The 20,006-nt window shown below is 42.6% G+C and overlaps 4 protein-coding genes across 5 annotated transcripts in view; 1 reads left to right on the forward strand and 3 right to left on the reverse strand.

Annotated features, from left to right (window-relative positions):
• LOC119551783 overlaps positions 1-10,252 on the reverse strand; it is a 28,102-nt gene extending 17,850 nt beyond the window's left edge. For both annotated transcript variants that reach the window (XR_005219552.1, XM_037861311.1), the window contains exons 1-2: positions 9,635-10,252; positions 198-587 (exon numbers count right to left, since the gene is read on the reverse strand). Coding sequence is in view for 1 of the 2 variants with exons in the window: in XM_037861311.1 (XP_037717239.1) it covers positions 198-393 (196 nt within the window). In the remaining variant the exon portion in view is untranslated. The remainder of the gene's footprint in view (positions 1-197; positions 588-9,634) is intronic.
• An 814-nt stretch (positions 10,253-11,066) lies between these two features.
• Positions 11,067-12,242, reverse strand: LOC119550425 (39S ribosomal protein L43, mitochondrial). Its single transcript, XM_037859092.1, has 3 exons — positions 11,998-12,242; positions 11,825-11,931; positions 11,067-11,466 (listed from the first exon to the last, which is right to left on the reverse strand). Exons 1-3 carry the CDS (start codon positions 12,132-12,134, stop codon positions 11,132-11,134), a joined length of 579 nt encoding a protein of 192 aa, XP_037715020.1. The 5' UTR covers positions 12,135-12,242; the 3' UTR covers positions 11,067-11,131.
• Positions 12,243-12,748: 506 nt separating this feature from the next.
• Positions 12,749-19,991, forward strand: LOC119549189. The gene is made up of 8 exons (XM_037857017.1): positions 12,749-12,911; positions 12,968-13,381; positions 13,437-14,136; positions 14,324-15,297; positions 17,022-17,915; positions 17,976-18,170; positions 18,335-19,195; positions 19,252-19,991. Exons 1-8 carry the CDS (start codon positions 12,864-12,866, stop codon positions 19,879-19,881), a joined length of 4,716 nt encoding a protein of 1,571 aa, XP_037712945.1. The 5' UTR covers positions 12,749-12,863; the 3' UTR covers positions 19,882-19,991.
• LOC119549191 (protein angel) lies at positions 15,394-16,719 on the reverse strand. The gene has a single exon (XM_037857019.1). The coding sequence runs from the start codon at positions 16,592-16,594 to the stop codon at positions 15,524-15,526; it is 1,071 nt and encodes a 356-aa protein (XP_037712947.1). The 5' UTR covers positions 16,595-16,719; the 3' UTR covers positions 15,394-15,523.
• Positions 19,992-20,006: the final 15 nt, after the last annotated feature.

Below are 20,006 nucleotides of genomic sequence, written 5' to 3' on the forward strand. Positions count from 1 at the left end.
AACAATAAACCACAAGTGATTCAATGGATCCCATTTGATTTGGAGATAAAAATATTAACTTCTACTGATGTAAGTTGATTAAAACTTGTGATATTTTAAAGTTTAGATTGGTTTTACCTATTAATATTTATCGGTGTATTTTATAAGTATTCTAGGCTACCGAAAATCCAGGTCATTCCCCAACAAAGAACACTCACCTTTGGGCATGCCACACGGCGCCTTCGTCCGCGCATTGTCCAGAAAGTCCAGATCGAATTTGCGGGCAGGTGGATAGGTGAGGGCCACATGGGCCTCCGATCCGAAGTATCCCAGGTGGCAGAAGCACCAGGCGGCGAGCAGCAGCAGGGCGCCTCCGAGTCCGAATGGCGAATGTCTTGTATTATTTATGGACATTTTGTATTATTTATTTCTTTACAATTTCTGGCGATTGTCGGGGAGTTTTCTTTCGCATTAGCACCGCTTGGCGTGTCTATTCAAGCGCCTCTCTTTCTCTTCTTTTGTGCAATTGATTTTAGCGGGGATTTCGAAATTATATAATTAATTTTGCCACAAATTGGACGCACATCTCAGCTGGCGAATAGTTGTCTCTGAAAGAGGAAAAAATATTAATTATAGAAATATTTTTTATTTATTGGCCAAGAATTGCATAAGTTTTTTGGGAGACTGGGTACTAGACTATCTGAATCTGTGAAAATGATTTATTGCATTGGCTAAACAATGACAAGGAAATTTCCCACCATTCCATTAGAGTTTCTTTTTGCAGAAAGTGTCGAAAGATAGACACACGTTTCTCTTTTATTTTTTCGCAGATTTTGCAGTGTGACTGGCAGATACTTCGAGGCGATCCTCCTGAAGTGCGGTTCAATGCTCGATCGGAATTACCATGTATCTATATATCCGACGCCTTCGCAGCTGAGTGAAATCGAAGGCCTTGCCGCGTTCAACAAACTAATCAAAGCCAATGACAGCTGCCCCCCAAAAAAACAGTCAAACTCCAAAACTATGAGATACTTTGGACCGCCAAAAAAAAAAGCTTGTCTAATGAAACGACATAAATCAGGGGCCCAAAGCTACCTGCTCTGGGTTTTATTTCTTTTATTTTTGCTCTGGCCTAAACGACAACAAATGGCGTTGAAATGGGCGTAAAAATGTGGCCAATTCTTTGGCTTTGGAAAATGGTGCCACAGTTTTGACAAGCAAATTGCATGCAGCATGAAATCTCTGTTTTCTTGCCCCAAGATAAATCAACGACAATTGGTGTTAGTTGGTTTTTGGAGCTGGCTGGCTGATTGGCGAAAATCTCCACGATTTGGGGCGAAATGGGAACGGCTGTGCTCCACTTTTCTGAGAGACATCTCAGGTAAGCAGCGGTCAGTAATCACCGACTCATTGTCCAATGCCAGACCCCCAGAAATATCTTTATATATGAAAGCTATATACAAAACATTTTTATAAGCCATAACGGTGCGGCAGCAACTTCCGAGGCGGCAGCTGATGCTTTGGGTGACCGCCTCGCTTGGTTTTGATTACCCGACTCTAGACCAACTTGGCTGGCCTGGCCAACAACTGTCTGGCATTGAGAGCAAGCAACAATGGTAACAACATCAGCAACATCGACTGTGACTGTGACGACCACATTGGCCTGACATTGAAGTCGCCAAAGCAAAACAAAATCGAGAAGCATGTAAAAAATGTTAATTAAGACGAGCCACACAAGCAAATGGAGTCGAATTAAACGGGTATCTGGAGCAGTCTTCGCAACTGGGCTAGAACTATAGGTCGAAATTTTAATTGGATATTGGATAGCACACATAAATCTGTTTTGATGAATTTCTGGTGATTAACCAAGCTCTATCCTTGAAAAACTATAGTCAATTTTAGGGGAAAACCAGATCAGACTACTTAAAAAATATTTAGCAAATTAATCTATAACTTATTTTATTTCATATATATACTAAAACTAGAATAACCCGGTTATTGATCGGTTAAGTTAATAAAAAAGTCATCTTATCTGATTAAGCGCCGTTTTCTCAATGTCATGTTAGATTTTATCATTGAGTTAAATTATTGTAAAGATTTGTCGTTTGTAATATCAAGGATACATTGAAAAAGTTTTAATTTTCCGAAAAACGTAACGGGGAGTCAGTCTCCGTTTTCTCAATGTGATGTTAACTTTTATCACTGAGTTAAATTGTTGCAAAGGGTTATCGTTTGTAATATCAATGTTACATTTCTCAATGTAAACGAATTTGTTTCCGAAAACTTTAACTCCAGGTTAACTTTATCTGACATATGACAAACTATAACCTTAACATCACATTGAGAAATTGGCTGTAAATCGTATAGTAACGGACTTTTAAGATCTGCAGATCATAAAATTAACATCGAATTGAGGAAATGAATTTATCTTTCCGAAGAACTTAACTTCATGTTAATTTTCCAAGCTAGATAACAACTAAACCCTTAACATGACATTGAGAAAACGGGCCTAATGGTTACTTTTTATTTAATTAATTTTATATCATTAAAATTTGTTTAGTTCATAACCTCTATAAATTGTAAGCCATAACATCTACAAGCTTTAACTGTAACTACAGTTGAAAGTGATCTGTTTTTTTTTTCGCAACCCAATCTGCCCACATTTGGGGCAAAAGCAAACTAATGGCGCCCAGCTGGAGACGCAACTGCCAAGAAAAGTGGGAAACTCCGGGCTCCGAGCTCCATTCTTTGGAATGGGCCTGCGTGATGCCAAGTCAACTGTCATGAGTTGGCCAAAACCGAGCTTCATTACCCAACTGACTGAGGGAAAACTGTTCGGGCCTGGAGTGGAAGTTAAAGCTGACTTAAGAGTCTCAGGTGAGGTGAGCAATTACTTTAATTGAATTGCCCCTCGAGTGCTTTGCATTTCCACTAATTAGAACCGAGATGTAATTAACGAACTTGGCTCGGACGTAGAGCGAATTCCATGAGCGAAACGGATTCGAATGCAATTCACACGCCATTAAATTGAAGTCATCAACGCAACGCAACTCGATTCGAATGAAAAGAACACTTGACTCGGTTCCTACGACATATCGATTATGGCCAACTGTGGCTGCGGACATAAACATTTGGCCACGCTACTCATGTTCGATTCACGGCGACAGCGAGTGGAAAAAATGCAGTCCAACTGGTTACGAAATATTCGAAAAGCTCATTCATGTTGGGCCTCAGATACGATTTTCAAAATACGCTAGCATTTGTATCTGCAAATGTATCTGTATCGCTATGTGTATCTGTGACTGAGTCGATTTCTGTTTGGGCACCGGAAACCGGTTACTGGCCCCAAAACAAAAATATAGTCAACTATTAATGGATCGACGATAAATCGATGCTATCGCACTCGGCCAAAACTCGGACTCTGGGGCGGCAAGTGTATCGCCTTTGGCCGCTCCCAAAAGCCCCGAAAATCGAAACTAGAGCCCAATCTGCGGCACACTCTTGACCAAAATACTTCAGTGGAATTATTATTATGCGCGAACGCTCCATTTTCGGCCAGCCAAATTAGAGAATAACATGGCAGCCAGCAATTCGGCCAGATAAGTACAAAATGGTTAAGTAAAAGAGCTGAAATTGATTTAAAATGAGAACGTGTTGGCCGTTTGCTATTGGCGATTGTGTAACCACTTAGCGGCTACGGGAGAGGCCAACAAGGAAGAGAAAAACAGAGATTCGTTTAAGCCAACAGGTAAAAACAAAGGTTCGGTAATGTTATTTGATCATTTCAAGAATCCTCAAAGAGTGAAAAAAATATTATAGAATTTATTTATATTCAAGAAGTTGCAGAAATCCATGAAAATTGGTTTCAGAATTTATTACCATAATCTAATTTGTATTAGAAATTTGCAAGAAGCTTGAATCAATTCCCTTTTTATGTTTGTATAGAGATTTAGAGGCTTATCTTTCTTTAAGAACTCTACGTATTTAAAAACCCGCAGATGTTTTCAAAAATATTTTTTTTTCACTTATTCTTTTTCCAGAACTTTAAGAGACGTCCGAAAATATTTTTTTTTATTTATATCCATTTGGTATAAAAAATTTTCATAGAAGTTTCCAACCCATATTTATAGAGGTTTAAGGGGCTAAAATATTATCAAGGTGTTTTCTTTTTAAATTAGAAAAAAAAATCTTACAAAAATGATTTAAGGTAAACCTTAATGAGCTGATATTCTGAAGATTTTGTAAAATATTTACTAAAGTTATGGCCTAATAAAAAGGAAATTATACACAAGTTATGGCCTAATAAAAAAGGAAATTATCCAGAGAATGATTAGCAAGCTGGCGCAGCCAACTGACTTTCTAATCGCGGCTTTTTGACGAACTGTTCGCACCACCCGGCGTATGGGTGATATGTGTATTTTGGCCAGCGGCTCTTAACGGTCCATGTGACTGGCCACTCGATTTGAGCCAAACAGATCTTACGGCTGCTGTGCGGTGCGAAAATCAGCTCGTCATGATGGTTATGCGAGTGCTGTGGCTGCTTTTTGTACGCTGTTTGCCTTAAACATTTCGTGTTTGGATTTCTATTTGCGCGAAATTTCTCAACTTTAATGTCACGCACCACGAATCCGCCACCGAACTTGGACGGGGAGTCAGTCGTCGATAATATGTGATTGACAAACATGTGTGCCAAGTTGGCTCATTATAATTACTTGGGTGCACAGAGAAAAAAAATATTGCGAACGGTACCTAAGTGGAGCTAAATGTACGAAAAATGTATTTATTGATTTTCCATTTCATAATCCATTCATAAACTTTTCAGATTTTATTGAAAGAAGAGAGTTAGCTACTGGCTATGAAAAGTGATAATGCTCGTTAATCCATTCCATTTGAGAGTTTTTTATCAAAGCTTCGATGACATCTTCGGTTCGCAGTGAAAGTTGCCTCGGTCGAATCAAAGTTTTTCATTGATTTCTGTTTGTTTTCTATTCACCTTCGATTTCGACTTGGATGCCTCGGAATGCAACTAAATGAAAAGCAAAAGCACAAAGAAACCGTCACTTTCGATGGTTTTCTATCAATTATGAAAATTAAGCCATCGCTGAGTTGACAAATGATTCCATATTTGGCTTTTATAAACGTAGTGTATCTCAGGCCCCCACATTTCCGATATACTGACATATATATCAACAATATAATTTCCGCTGATTAGCATAATCCCGTCGTGTAATCCCGTCGAACTGGTGCAGCCAGTTTGTCTCCAGAGGGTCTTTCGCTTTCGGCATAAGTATTTCCGAAATTAAATTAATTCGCTGTTCGGCTCTTGATTTCTTCAACTTTCACAAGAACGAGCTACACGGGTTTGGCGGAGGAGGGTCACCTGCGGGGTCAGGGTGAATCCAAGGGTTAACCCGCGGCAAACAAGCGAACAAACAACAAAACAAGCGTTTATTTGCCGTCGCTTTATGGCCGTTAAACTTGATCTCTAAACTGGCGAGAGCCATCCAAAGTACTTGTAGTAAACTTTGCCTATAAGATCGTATTTCATACGGCCAGGCACCGAGATTAAATGATGGCCGTTTCGGCTGAGTGGGCCTATGGTATTAGAAGGCTGACGGGCTGAGAGGTGCAGGAAAACCACTGACAGCTTTATTAGGTTTGCTTTTGTCTGCCCCTCATGGTAATAATAATGAATGATAACTTTAAATAATAATCTTATACGAAAATGTATCATTTTTAAGTATATATTTTTTACAGTTGTGTATTTAATGTTTTGTTAATTATACTTCTCTTTACCTAATAATAATTATATATTACAGGTTACTATCAAATCATTGAAACCATTAAGTAATGAGATTGGTATACATATAAAACTATTGAAATCCAATATTATAATCCAAAAAAAAAAAACAACTTAGGTATCTTAAAGAAATTTGATGAATAATTTCTAAATATATATTTATTTTGTATATTTAAATATTAACTTAAAGTAATTTTAAGAACAATTTCCAAATATTTTTTTATTTTGTATATTTAAACTTTTATTATTTTAATAAACTAAGTGCTTTATTAATTAAAATGTCGCTTTTTAATGTCGCCTCATAAAAAGAAAACATTTAAGGGTAGTTAATAATCATTGAAACTATAAAATCAGGGTATTTCCAATCGTCAGGCCTTTTTTGCAGTAGCTACAAGTACATTCACGTTTTTACGATGGCCATAAAAATTGATCAGATCGAGGCGTAGATCGTATTTATAAACATTAAATCATTTGTGGGATGTTCTCCCCTCTCCTCAGCCTTCTCTACTTTTGTGCAAAATCATCTCGGCGATTGGCGTCAGACGATCGCAATGACATTCCCGGCTCACAATCACAATCACAATCGCAATCGCATCCACCTGTTAATTTATTAATGAGTTGCAGAAACCTGCTTGGGCTTTACATAAATACCCGTATAAAATCTTTACAAAATTTGCCCCAAAGTCGTTAACGGCAAATGCTTTTTAACCCTCTTTTGTTTGTAATCAAGAGAATAACTTTCGCAAAGCAAAAAAAAAAAGTTTTTGGCAGAGGCGTTTGTGTGTCATTTGGGGCGTGTTGGCCAAGTTTTTATTCAATTTTGAGAGCAATTGGCCAGCGATTAACATAAAAATCTAAGGTCAGTCGACGGACGCCTTACGCATTGCAAAGTGTATTAAAGCCAGCTGTTTGTTTGGTTTTGTTACGCTCTTTTGCGTAATCCGATGTGCGATAATGTCCATTTACACGGACCGCTTACAAATACTCGCGGCATTGAAAAGCACGCGGCTGAAATGCCAATCCATTTGGGCCCAATACAAAAGACTTAGGCAACGAACGCGCAGCATCTCGACATGGGTCAGCGTAAACAAAATAATAAAAACAATTTTAAAATTCAATTTGGCAAACGAATGCGAAATATTCGCTATAAAAACTGGCTCATTTATAATATATCATATAGTATGGCCGAAATTGTTCAGGTTCGTTGTGAACAAGTGCACAGATTACAAATTGGTTTTTGTCCGACTTTGACAGTTCAAATTACTTCTGAAGAGTCAAGATGCGCTCCAAGGTCCTCCCACCTGTGCCGAGTATATGTTACCAACCAGTTTGTTTAGCCAAGCGGACCCCCCCCCCCTCCCCGAATCGACCATTAGACAAACCCGTCCCGAGATTCTGATTCTGGTTTCGTTTGCCCTCGCGCATTCTCACTTTTTTTTGTTGTTTCTGTATTTTGATGGCTTTTTGTTTTAAGCTGTTATTTTTCGGGTCTTATTGGCATTTTTTTTTTGTTTATTAGACGCTGGAATTCGTTTGCCCGTAAGTATGTTAATAATAGAGCTTTATATGAGTGGCAGTAAATACTTTTATAATGCCCCCAAAAATAAGAGAACCCGCGTGGTGTGGGCAGACATAGCCTGCCACAATCTCACACACAAAGCCATATGAGCCTGTGTTGGCCATTAGATGTTAGATGTGGATGTGGATGCCATCCGGTTTTGGCCTTTGCAGCTGCCAATGCTGCTCGGCTGCATTCCGGGCATGACTAAGAGAGCCGCGAGTCGCGGGAGTTATTACCCTCAAGGTCACTTCTGCCTAGGCTTCTGTTTCTCCGGCGGTCTAATCTTGGCATGACTCGGCACTGTGGTGGTCAAATCGATAGTACACAGGAAAATAATACATCATTCATCATACATCACATATCATATATGATATATGATATAAGTGGAGATCACTTTTGTAAGTATCAATGTCGGAAAGGTTATAATCTGTCCACAGTTTACAATGCTTACTTTTCAGAAAAGGTATTATTATAATCTTTATATTAGTTTAAAGTAATATCTAAAAATAAAAAAGCTTACAATAAAAAGAGGATTATTTTGTCAAATTGATTGATTGAATATTATAATACAGAATACCTGTTAACATGTACCGCAATAAAAATAGATGACAATAATTCTGGGTAAATAAGATTTACTGGTTCTAGTATTGATTCCTAATTAATAGGCGCTAGTTATATATATATGATTATGCCAAAGCCTAAAAAGCTGTGTAATTCTGGAATTATTTGAAAAAATATCAAAGAATTTTAGATCCATATCGTTAGGACTCGCATATATTTATTGCAATGAAGACAATCATCATTTTAAATAATGGAGAAGAGAGTCTAAACATTTTTTTCCATATACCACCTACCTACACCTAACATTTTTGCCTGATTGGCTTAGAGGGTCAACCATTAGCCAAAGCGGCTCAAATGGAATGGAGACAAACAGTTATCGAGGTGATGAAAACAAAGGAGAATTAATTAGATTCCGCTGCTGGATAAGGAAGACTAATGAAAGCCAAGAAGATACCTAGAATACAGGTGACTCAGAGCGAGTTCGACATTTCTTTTTATTCGCCTGTGATTAATGGACTTACAGAGCGCATAAGCGATTTTAAGGTTTTGGCCATTCTTGGCAGATTCGCCTGGGCTCGGTTTTTAGAAGTGATCTCATCTCATCTGCCACAGCTTCGCCTCGATTCTGACGGCCCCATCCCACATCGATCTCCGGAGAACAATCCCAAAAGCAGCTGTCAGCTGCCAAACGCTAATATGCAATAAATTATGCCTGGCACTGTACTGTATGTGCGTATCGTATCGGATCGTATGGCGAGTGTCTATAATTACAAAGGTTTCGGGGCGAATTTCACTTTTTTCCATCTTCCGCTGCGGCATGTGCAGGGAATTCCTAAATTGATCGCCCGTTTGCATTGCCAATTCAGCGGGCATTCCTGCTGCTTCTCCACCTTGGTCTTCCTGCACGTCTTAAGTATATGTATGTACAAGGTAACAAACCCAAGCCAAAATTACACGCCAAGAAAATATTATTATTTTTTAATGGTATTTTAATTTTAAAACATTTCTAATCTGATTTGGAAGTGTGTTATTTTGATCTCACATTCTCACAAACCAGCAAAGTCTTCTAAACTTTTATTGGGATTTTATATTCTGTAATAAATACCAACTTAACCAACTATACATTTGTTTTTATTAATTTCCTTTTTAAAATTTAAAATGTAATATAATATTTTATCTTGGAACTAACTATTAAGAGCAACGACGAATATGGACAAGGACTTCGCTAACGACTTATGGAATAATCAAGACCCAACATAATACTTAGTCTGTTAAATAACTTGGAATCCCTAAAACTTATCTATTTATATATCTTTCCTAATGAAAAAACTTGGATAATGATCATGCCATAGAGACTTTATAAAGATAAACTGTTTTTTAACTCGGAAGAACTCAAATTCACTAAGTGGTAACCTAGTAATATATATCTTAAAAAATATACTCATTTATGATTCCTCCAAGGAATACCCAAGACCCACAATACTCAGTCTGTTTAAAAACTTGGAATAAATAAATCTTCTCTACTTATATTTCATTCCTAATAAAATAACTTGGATAATGATTATGCCAACGATTAATGCAAAACAGTAGACGCTATAGAGACTTTATAAAGACAAACTGTTTTTTAACTCGGAAGAACACAAATGCTCCTAAGTAGAAACCTAGTACTATATTTCTAGTAATATATTTCTTTGAAAATGTATTCATGGTTCCTACAAGGAAACCTGGCTTACCTGAAGAAAGAGAACGAGCTGCAATGGCGAATGCCAGAGCTAGATGTGGGCGGTGATAAGTTACGAAAAATGCAGGCGCACTGGAAGATCCAAATCTTAGTCCCAATCCGAATCCGAATCCAAGACCGACCGGAGCTAATCAAAAGTTACAACACGCACGCGCACGACACACGATCAAAGTCAAAACAATGCAACCGCGGCACTTTTAACTTCTTTTTTTTTTAACGTTCTCCGCTGATGATGCACACCGCGAAGTTTACAATTCCAGCGGATTGCACCCACAGGGAAGTAATAAGTACTGAGTACAGTACCAAGTACTCTGTATATATGTGTAGGAGGTGATGTGTTAATCAATCAACGAGCGCGCATCGAAAGTACACTATTTGCCACATTGATTTGGTTACTTCTGGCGGTTGTTGTTCGTCAGTTTTTTATACTTTTTCGAATTTTTGTTGCAACGGCTGTACGTGACTGCCGAGCACTTGCACAACGACCGCAAAAATCCAGGGGATCCACGCTCCGGAAGGCACGAAATATGCGACGTCGCCGCAGAACTCAGCAGGAAATCGGAAATCGCAGGACCAAGCGCACCACACGTCCGCACTCAAGTGCGTCTCGATCGAAACTGAAGATCGGATCGGGTTAGCAGGTGAGGCGAGCTCGGGAGTCTCACCTGAAAGCTCTACGCGAAGCTCTCTCTGGGGGTCTTTCTCGCCGGATCTGGCAACGCGAAAAGTTCGGCTTTAGATTTACCACGGCTGGCATAAGGGTAAGGGAAAGGGTATAAATTACAGAAAACCTTTTGGAAAAAATATTACAATATAAAGTATTGTAAAAAAGACTGTTCCAGAAATAGCATTCGTTTACAAACTGAATGGATATAAACCCTTTCTGTATGACTTTACTTTAGAATCTTTCTCACCGGATCTGGCAACGCGGAAAGTGCGGCTTAAGACGACTGATATCTGGGTAAGGGTATAAAATACAGAAAAACCTTTGGAAAAAGTGAACCTATTGTAAAAAAGACTCCTAAAAATCGCAATCAGTTAGAAACTGAATGGATATAAGCCCGTTCTGTATGACTTTACTTTAGACACCTGTAAATTCCTTAAGGGAGAAGTTGTTACAATTTATCTTCAACTCGTTTACACCGTATTCAAATAGAAGAATCCGAATCAAAATTCAAAGATTAATACACTTCAAATATTACAGCAAGACATAAGAATTAAAAAACATTCCAGTTATCCATCTGGTTCATAAATTGTCTGTTGTTATTTTAGTACCCGAAAGACATTACTGTCTTTACACCAATTATACAGGGCTAAGAATGCCTGTCTTTGATTCAAACTTTTTTTAACACCTTAATTTAAAAAAACTAACAAAACTCCCAATTTAATGTTCGAATTGCAAATATAGAGCGTAGAAGGCATAATTTCAGTGTTTATGATTTTAATTATTAAAATAAAAGCAACAATTACCAAAATGGCTTATTTTCTACTACTCAGCTCGCTTCTTGTTAAGAACTTCGTGGGCTTCCTTGCCACCTTCGAGTTGCTGCTGCCGGAATAGTTCGATGAGCTTCTCGGTGGCGGTTTGTGGTGTCTCTAGCGGCTTGGACGCATCTTCGCTAGGATATACCTGGCCCTGGGCTTCTGGTGAGCGCAGCAAGAATGGTGTCCACGGGCCCTGGATGGAAGGCACATCAGTGTGCCACATTTTGCGGAGACGCAGCGAGCTGGAGCTGCCGTTTTGGGTCCTCAGCAGGTCAATCCACTTTGAGATCTCCTCTTGGGTGCTGTTCCTGCAGCTCATCCACTCCCGCTCGCCGTTCACTGAAAAGAATAGATGTTTTTATAATATTCAGTTTTATTTTCATAATCTAAAGGAACACAATTCTCTTTCTACGAGAAGAGATTTCTATATCCCTCCAGTATATGGGCTTCAATTTTATGGAATAAAATTCAATTTTACATTGCGGAACAATGAAATAGTTTGATATTGATTAAAAACCAATTAACTTAATAATAATTGATTCTATGGCAGGGTTTCGAGTCTGTTGACTATTCTTGCAACATTTTATTACAATTTTAAACCCTCCTGGATGACTACTTTATTTTCTATAGTTGTGCTTTAACAGGCTCCAAAATAATTTTAGATTTTGGATCTGGAGACCTCAAAGTGTTTACTCACAATACTCCCCAACCAAAACTGGTGTGCGATGGCGTCTGGGCTTTACGTAGACCACAATACCGGGATTCTCCTTGGCGAAGTCTACCAAGTGGTTCTCGATGAAGTCGCTGTGGAGTTTTTTAATAAATTACTGAATAGTAATATTACTTTTTGAATTAAATGATCTTCCATACCGCATGCCTCTGCTGGATCCATTATTCTTGCAGAACTTCAGAGTAATCCTCTGCAGCTGGCAGACATAGCGTCCCAATCCATTTTGCAGGGGAGCCCGTGGAAAGCCGGACTTCAGGAACAAGTGGCTGTTCGACATTTCTGATTTATTTTTTATTCAAAATAGTTTAAAACTAACTTTTAAGACTTTTCGTAATCAGAGGCGACGTAACCTCATGCCGCAAACAGCTGACAGCTGTTTCTCGTAGGATAGAGATGGCAAGTTGGCTAGTAACCCTTTTTTAAAGATACTGCTAAGCTCTGTTATTTTATATTTAGCTATAAATATTAAAATTATTTTCTTTTTTAAATTGTAGTAAGGCTTGTTTATTCTTTTGAAATTAAAGTTACGATTTTGAATAGGATTCATAACAGAAATTAAACTTTTATCTGAAGTATGTATTTCCTTTATATATATACATCTTAAATAAATGTTTATACAAATGTGACAAAATTATAAGTAGTTTATTTCTATAATGGCTTACAAGAACAATGTACAACTTTAACCGTCTTAGATATGCACTAGGGTGTTAAATTGTTTTAATGTTTTTGAATATGCTAAATTGATAAAGCCTTACCATTTAAACGAAATAGATTTTCGCAAATATTAAAATACAAAAGCGAAAAATAAATGATCTCTGTATTGTCTTGCTCCTATTTTCCCAGCCAAGTGCGCATCTCTGACAAAAGACAGGGTTGTTTTTGATAGAGAAGAAGCGGCACAAAAGGGAAAACAAAAATGCAGATGCAGGCGAGGCGTCGTTTTGATTGGAAAACCACGAACTAGAGCCGGAGTAGAAAGTGTGTGCAACGTGGAAAAGTGGAGCACATGCGGCTGGTCTTATCAGCTCCACAAGTCGACATCAAAATGGCCACCGTAAGCATTAAATCTATATTTAATTGCAGTTTCTGTAAACTGAAGCTTGGCCATAGACTTTTGCAGGTTCAAAGTTCTCGAAACACGTTCTAGTTGACGAAGAAGAGGGGGAGGAGGACGAAGAGGAGGAGGAGGAGGAGGATTCCGCCGAGTCCGGTTCCACGTCGTCGTTCAGTCTGCAGGAGTGCATCGACGAGTTCCGGGCACGCCGCATCCGCAGGGTCTCCACCCAGAGTCGCGACTGCGAGAACAACATGCCCAGGCAGCTGCCCCGCGTCCGCAGGACCACGGATGCTGACCTAATCAACCAGAATCGCTGCAACAAGGAGCAGGAGCGCAAGGGCAAGCCCTGCCAGAATGGCTTCTGCTACTGCTTCACCAGCGACAGCGGGGATTGCGGTTCCACGGCGCCGCCACGTGACCAGCACGTGCGGTTGCCCAGGCGCAGCAGGCGTTCCGAGAGCTCTAAGGTAGGACCACACCCCCCACCCACTCTGGATGCCATATTAAACGCCCATTTTTCAGCCCGCCAAGCAGAACAATCTGGGTAGCCAGCCGCAGCAGGCGCAGCAACGTCGTCAAAGTGAACCGGCCAACGTAAAATCCAGCTTCAAAACACCTCTAACCGCTGTCAGTCGCCTGAGAGCCGTGGGCGGCGACGATGAGCCGCTTATTCACATCATCCAGGAGCTTCACGATAACTGTGTGGTGTCCGAGGTGCGCGTAAATCGCCAAAAGCTTTCAGGCTCCAACTGCCGTTACAGGAACTCCCAAACCCCGAGAGAAACCACCAAAATGCAGTCATACGAACCCATAGCCTACAAGCCCTCAGCTCCTGTTCTGTCCAACATCAGCGAGCAGGAATCTGCAGTGGAGGAGGAACAGGAAAAGGAGGTGCTGGCCACGGAGCCTTCCAGTCGCAGGAGCTCCCGCTCGCGGCGCAGTTCGGGAGCAGGTGGACGCCTTCTACAAAAGCGGCTATCGCAGGGCCAAGTCAGCTTCAAGGCACGCGACTGCCAGCTGCCGCCACCGAAACCACCGCGACGTGGCTCTCAAAGTCTAGACGGCAAGCTCTCACAATCCTCGCTTACCTCCACGAATCCCTCGGTGCGCGAAGCAGAGCGAGTGCTGGACGAGTTCCTGCGCAAGCGAGGCATCCAGGTGCCCGTTAGTAAAGTGGAACCTTCGCGCAGAAAGGACAGCCAGCGCAGATCCTTTCCCATGGGTAAGTAGCCAACCCGAGCCCAAGACAATGAAACCGTAACCAAATCGAATTAGATCCAAAATTAATTTACCAAAAATCAAATGTATTTACCAAATAAAGAGTTTTGTTTATAAAAATTTGGCTTACGGTTTCATTTATTTAAACATTGGTGTTTCCACGATCTCATGAGTTTTGTCTCACAATTTAGCTGAAGTGGAGAAGCCCAAGAGCCACAAGCATCTGCCCTCCTGCCCCTCGCTCAGCGACATTGAGCGCGTGGTGGAGTCCAAGCGTGGTTCGAACTACGCCCGGAATATACGACAGGAGAGCAGTCGGAAGAGTGCGCCCAGCAAGGATATTATTATTGGCTGGACAGAGCCGAAAATCACCGATATGCTTAATTATGAGGGAAAGTCGGACAGAACATTTAAAACGCCAGCTGAACCACAAGTTTCAATTGGATGGCAACCGCCTAAACCACAACCCCAGCCTGTAGTCCCAAAAGTTTCCCTGGACACTGTGGACGGGAGTATGAGCGAGAATCTTGCCTCCAATATGATGCACAAGGACACGCCCATCAAGTATCCAAGTCGAGTTAACACCACTGGTGGTCAGGCCAGCCAGAAGTTTATCTGGGGTGAGCAGTGGAGAAATCTGTCTCCCTGGAAGACTACCAAGCAGAAAAGCCTTGGAAAGAAGTCCAAGAACTTCCTGAATAACTCTAAGAAGAAGATCCTCCGCTTTGTATCACCGAAGAAGTCGAATCAAGAGGAGCAGCCGATGGAGGAGCAGATCAAAGCCACTCTCACGCAGTGCACAGTTGGCGTGCAGACCTCTACTTCGCAGCTGGATCTGCATTCCCAGTCCCCTCCGGGCAGCTACCACTCACCAATGCAGACGACGCCCTCGGGAACGACCACCTCCACCCGCCAGCAGTTGGACAGCGAGCAGCCCTACTTTGATTTCGAGCGCAAGGTGAAGGCTCCTACGCCTCCAAAGAAACTCCCCCGTGCCAACAGAGCTCGCAAGTTGGACTTCCAAACTGAAGCGGCACCCACCACCTATCGCTCGTATCACAAGGACCTCGATCAGGACGTGACCATCACCAAGATGGGCTATCTGCTGAGCAGCATTCGCGCCAAGTTGGAGGCCAGTGATGAGCGAGCACTAAGAACCTTCCGGGTGAGTTTCTTTTTATTCTTTACTAAAAATTTAAGGAGAACTTAAGGCTTGTTATTATATTTTATACTTTGATTAGTTTTATTAATTTAAAGTACTGAACAAATGCTTAAATCTTCCAAGGTATTTAAAAATCAGACAAAACTTTAAAAGTTCTCAGACGTTCCAGTAATATCTTAAGTTTCGTATCTTTATTGATGAGTCCGAGATAGAGTGACAACCTTAAAAACTAGACAACGGTGAATATGGCACCCAGAGCGTAGTGATCCGAACCTAAATAGTGGTTGGGGATCTGGCCAACTCTGCTGCAACAGTTGATAGAGGGCAGTGAATAGACACTGATGGGCAAAAGCTTGTGCTTGCTCCGCGATCCTAGCGAGCGCAGGATGTAGTCCACGGTGATCCAGTCGTCCTGGTATGTGGAGGCTGTTCCTTCACCCGGATCGAGGATCTCGAAGCGCAGAGGCGCTGGGTTAGCTGCAGGTTCCACATCCCCCTTCTTTCCGACGAGCAGTTCAATGGGTGATGAGTCGGGCTGGCTGTTAAAGTCTCCAGTTAGGATGATGGGTGTGTCCGTGGAGAAGGAGGTCAGCTGCTCCAGCATTCTGCCCACCTGGGCGCAGCGCACATCACTCCGTTTCGGGTTGTACAGCAAATGCGTGGTGGCCACCACAAACTCCTTTTGGTCGTCTGATTCCTTTTTGAATCGGAACTTGGCAAACAGGGCCACATTCTCACGATTCAGCAGAGCCACTTCCTGGTCATTCATCTCCACAGCTCGCTGGTCCAGTAACTCGAACTTGGAAGAGTCATAGACAATGGCGCATCCATCTGTGCGGTGTCCCGTCTTCTTTTTGTACACATAGGCTAGCTTTTTGCCGTTGCCCATACGCAGTCCTTGGACAAGTGGTGCGAGGTGATCGAACTGCATCTCCTGCAGGCACAGGATGTCCGGATTGAGTTTGATTAGCTCCCTTAGAAGATTCTGCTGGCGGCGACGCCAGGTGAGGAACTCCTGCGGGATGCCCACGTATAGGAAGAGGTGCTCCAGCAGCAGATCCTGGGCCAGGATGTTGTACGAGACCAGCTTGAGGGTGGACAACTTGTGGAGGCCCAATCCTGGCGGCTGACCCCCCACTGGCGTCCAGCGCCTGTTGAAATCGTAGCGTGAGTCCATTTGCTCCCCCTTCTGTTTGCGTTTTCCGTTGGCGCCTTTTGTTTGGCTGCTGCTGCTGCTGCTGCGCCCGATGATCTGTGACCTGGCCTGGTGTTTAATGCTGCGGATCAGGGACTTGTACATCTCATCAGGTGCTCCTCGCCATGTGCCCGTGCTCCTGCTCCCCGTGAAATGCCTCTGTTTTTAATGTTTTGCGGATGGCGTCCGAATTTCCAGGGGAAATCTGTGCCGTCAGCTGTTTTCGCTTGTTGCGTAGTTTGCTTTGCGCTCTCCTTCGCTGGGCTGCACTGCAGCTGATATCGATAACAATGAGGCACTCGGACTATCGAAATTCAAAATATTGCTAGGGAACATATAAAAGCTAAAGATTTTTAATACATATAAATATATATATATGTATATTGTTTCAAAGAACAAGATTTTTAAATTTTTTTAAAACTTTTTTTATTATTTATTTCAAAACTAGTTACAAAAAACAATAACAATAGTTTTAAATAGATGTATTATATTAATATACACATTAAACATAATTAATTTTATTTATTTCCAGGACTGCTCCCGCTCCGATCCCCTAGAGCGTAGTCATTTTCAGACCCAGAGCTTCGACTGTACAGATGGTCCCAGCAGCCTGACCGCCACATCTGTGGCCACCACCCGACTACAGCGCGATCTCGACAGCGAACCCATTTACTCGGAGATCGAGGAGGATTGCCTACGGATCAGAGGGAGTCCGCATCACGAGGTTAGAACCGCAGCGCAGGTAGTAAATCACACTCCGACTCCAACGGAAAGCTCTACGGCGTATGTGAGTGAGACCATGCCGGATCCATCGCCATCACCCGCTGATCTCAGCGCCATGTACGCCAGGGTGCAGAAGACGCCGAAGAACTCGCCACAAATGAAGCCACTGGGGCAGGCCACTCAGCCGCAGATAGTGGCTCCAGTTATCCAACCGCCGATGCCTCCAGTTATCCAACCGCAGATAATGCCACCAGTTATCCAACCGCAGATAATGCCACCAGTTATCCAAAAGCAGATTATGGATCACGTCATAAAGCCAAAATCTAGCCAGCCTGTGCAACCGCCAATTAAACCTCAATTATCTGCTCCCAGTAATCCTGTGGCTTTGGGTCACTTTCTACACGAATCCCTGAAGAACGGCAACTTCTTTCAATTCATGCCTCTACCCGAGGAACCTAGTGGCACTGAATCCTCCTGCTCAGCTAGTCAGACCACAGAGTCTTCTGTGATTCGCCAGCCCATGCTGAAGTCGTCTCCACCTCTCGTTCATCAATCCCTGAATAATATAAGTGAGCAGCATTCACCGCCCAAGAAGAATCGCAATCTTTCTCGATCGGAGCTCTCCCTGCAGCGTAGCGATATCTTCCTGGACAATCTGTGTCGCAGTGAACTGGTTCTGGATCGCCTGGAAAAGGTGCCCAATGTAAGTGGCTATAAATTAGCTTATGCTTAATACCATATATTATTAAAACTGCTATTATAGACCATTTCCAATGTGGATACCGTTTCGTATGACATGCCCAACGAAGGGACCGAGGAGCTCTACGCGGATTACAGCTTGGGTGAGGCGGGCAATAGCTCCTTTGCGACCAATGATTATGGCTCTGGACAAATTGAGCCGGAGCCGGCTAATCAGAGTACGCCTAAAAAGAAGCAGAGCCAGCGTTTTACAACCAAGGTAGAGATTTTTGTTGACTCTCACTAGAGGTTAAGGCTTTCGCTTTCATCCGACATTGTAACTTCTGTAAATAGCCACTATCACACTGTACTCATCCAAAGCTTCCCGAAACGCATTTGAAATATAAGCTTGTTGTTGAAACTGAGTAATAATTGATTTTTCAGCCCTCGCGCAATCTTACAATTGATATAAATGATGGCCCAGCCACGCCGCTGCGCCAATTTGGCCAGAATATCAGCTTCAGTTGCCCTACAACTCCCCAGCAGGCGGAGGCTTTGAAGGCAGAGGATCCTGGCCTGCACAACAGCAGCAGTTTGGGTGAGCTCATGCAGACGGTGCCTATTCCCAGTGAAAGTCAGTTGATGTCGGTCAGCACTCTGGCCCGGTACCGCCTGCTGAAGAATGCCCTTCGTCGGTCGTATCGCAAGGGCAAGGACTTCTTCCTGGCGGAGAAGCAGCGACTGACTCAGAGTCTCAATCTCTCAAGGGATCAGTCTAATCAAACAGACGGGGAGCTGGACAGCAGTAGCTACTATGCCAGCTTCAATCTGGACTCCTTACTGAACGAGTCCCTTAACCCCAATGAGCAGCTGGCTCAGGCTGTGAGTATATGTCGTCAGATGCCGGAATTGGAGATCTCTGCGGAGATGGTGGAGGCGGAGCGACTTCTGCTATTCTCCAGCCTGCGAAAGTCAGCTCCCCTTGGTTGCCAATTAAATGAGACGGCTTTGGCAGCCAGGAGACAATCTCAGTGCCTTCTGATCGATGCCATGGAGCTGCCTGTGAGGGCTGATGTCAGCCAGGATATGTTCTTCAACTACCACTACATCTGCACCTTTGAGTGCGGGGGACGCATTCGCTCCACCCAATCGGTGGAGTGCCAGAATGGCTCTGCCTTCTTTCGCGACTGTGGCTTGGAGTTCTATAGCGGTGATAAGGCGGATTCTTTGGAGCTGCGCTGCCAGATCTTCATGCTGCGCCTGCGCAAGGTTTCCACGCTTGCCTTGGAGCCTGCCAAGTCGCTGGTAAGTAGCCTTAGTTCTCCAAGCAAGCCGTTCCCTAATAAGTAGTTACCTTACAGCGACGTGGCAGTGGAAATTTGGGTTCCGCCAACTCGAGCTCTTCAGCGGGTTCTGCTGGCGATCAGATTATCTCCCGCTTTCGCCTGCACGCATCCTTTAAACTGCGCGCCATGGACTTGGCTCCCTTCCAACTGGTGGCCAGTGAATCGAGATCCAGCGATAAGATCTGCCTGCGCAGCTCACGATCCTGGCAACTGCCCTTGAGTACACACACCAAATCCACGAACCTGGGACCTGCTATATCTATAACTGGAAGAGTGGATTTGAGACTGCCCAAGGGTCGTTTCACTGGCTACCTAAATGTTCAGGATCCGAAGAACAGACACCATTGGAATCGACGATGGTGCAGCCTAGATGGCGTACGGCTATCCGTTTGGCAACATGAAGATAATCTAGGAGATGATTCACCGCTTTTCTCGTTGGAGCTGCCAGGATGCGGACAATCCTTGATAGCTGCAGCTCCACAAGATCTTTGTGCCCGGGCCAGGAGCTTTTTAGTGCAGGGAAAAGAATCTGATTATGAGGCGGGAGTGTTTTTTGCTGCCGATACTCAACAGGAGCTCCTAGAATGGTTGTCGCACTTAAATGAGGCTCTTGATTTCGCCAGGCACTGGCTAAGTTCCACCTGACAGCAGTTGCATTCCCTACAAATTTTTATTTTAATATGTGTTCAAGTTTTCTATTTATATTTGCTATTACTTAAGTTTTGCCCAATCAATTCCAAAATTTGTAAATTAGTGTGTTTGCCATGCAA

The sequence above is a fragment of the Drosophila subpulchrella genome, chromosome 2R, assembly GCF_014743375.2.
Source record: "Drosophila subpulchrella strain 33 F10 #4 breed RU33 chromosome 2R, RU_Dsub_v1.1 Primary Assembly, whole genome shotgun sequence".
In the NCBI taxonomy this organism is placed as follows: domain Eukaryota; kingdom Metazoa; phylum Arthropoda; class Insecta; order Diptera; family Drosophilidae; genus Drosophila; species Drosophila subpulchrella.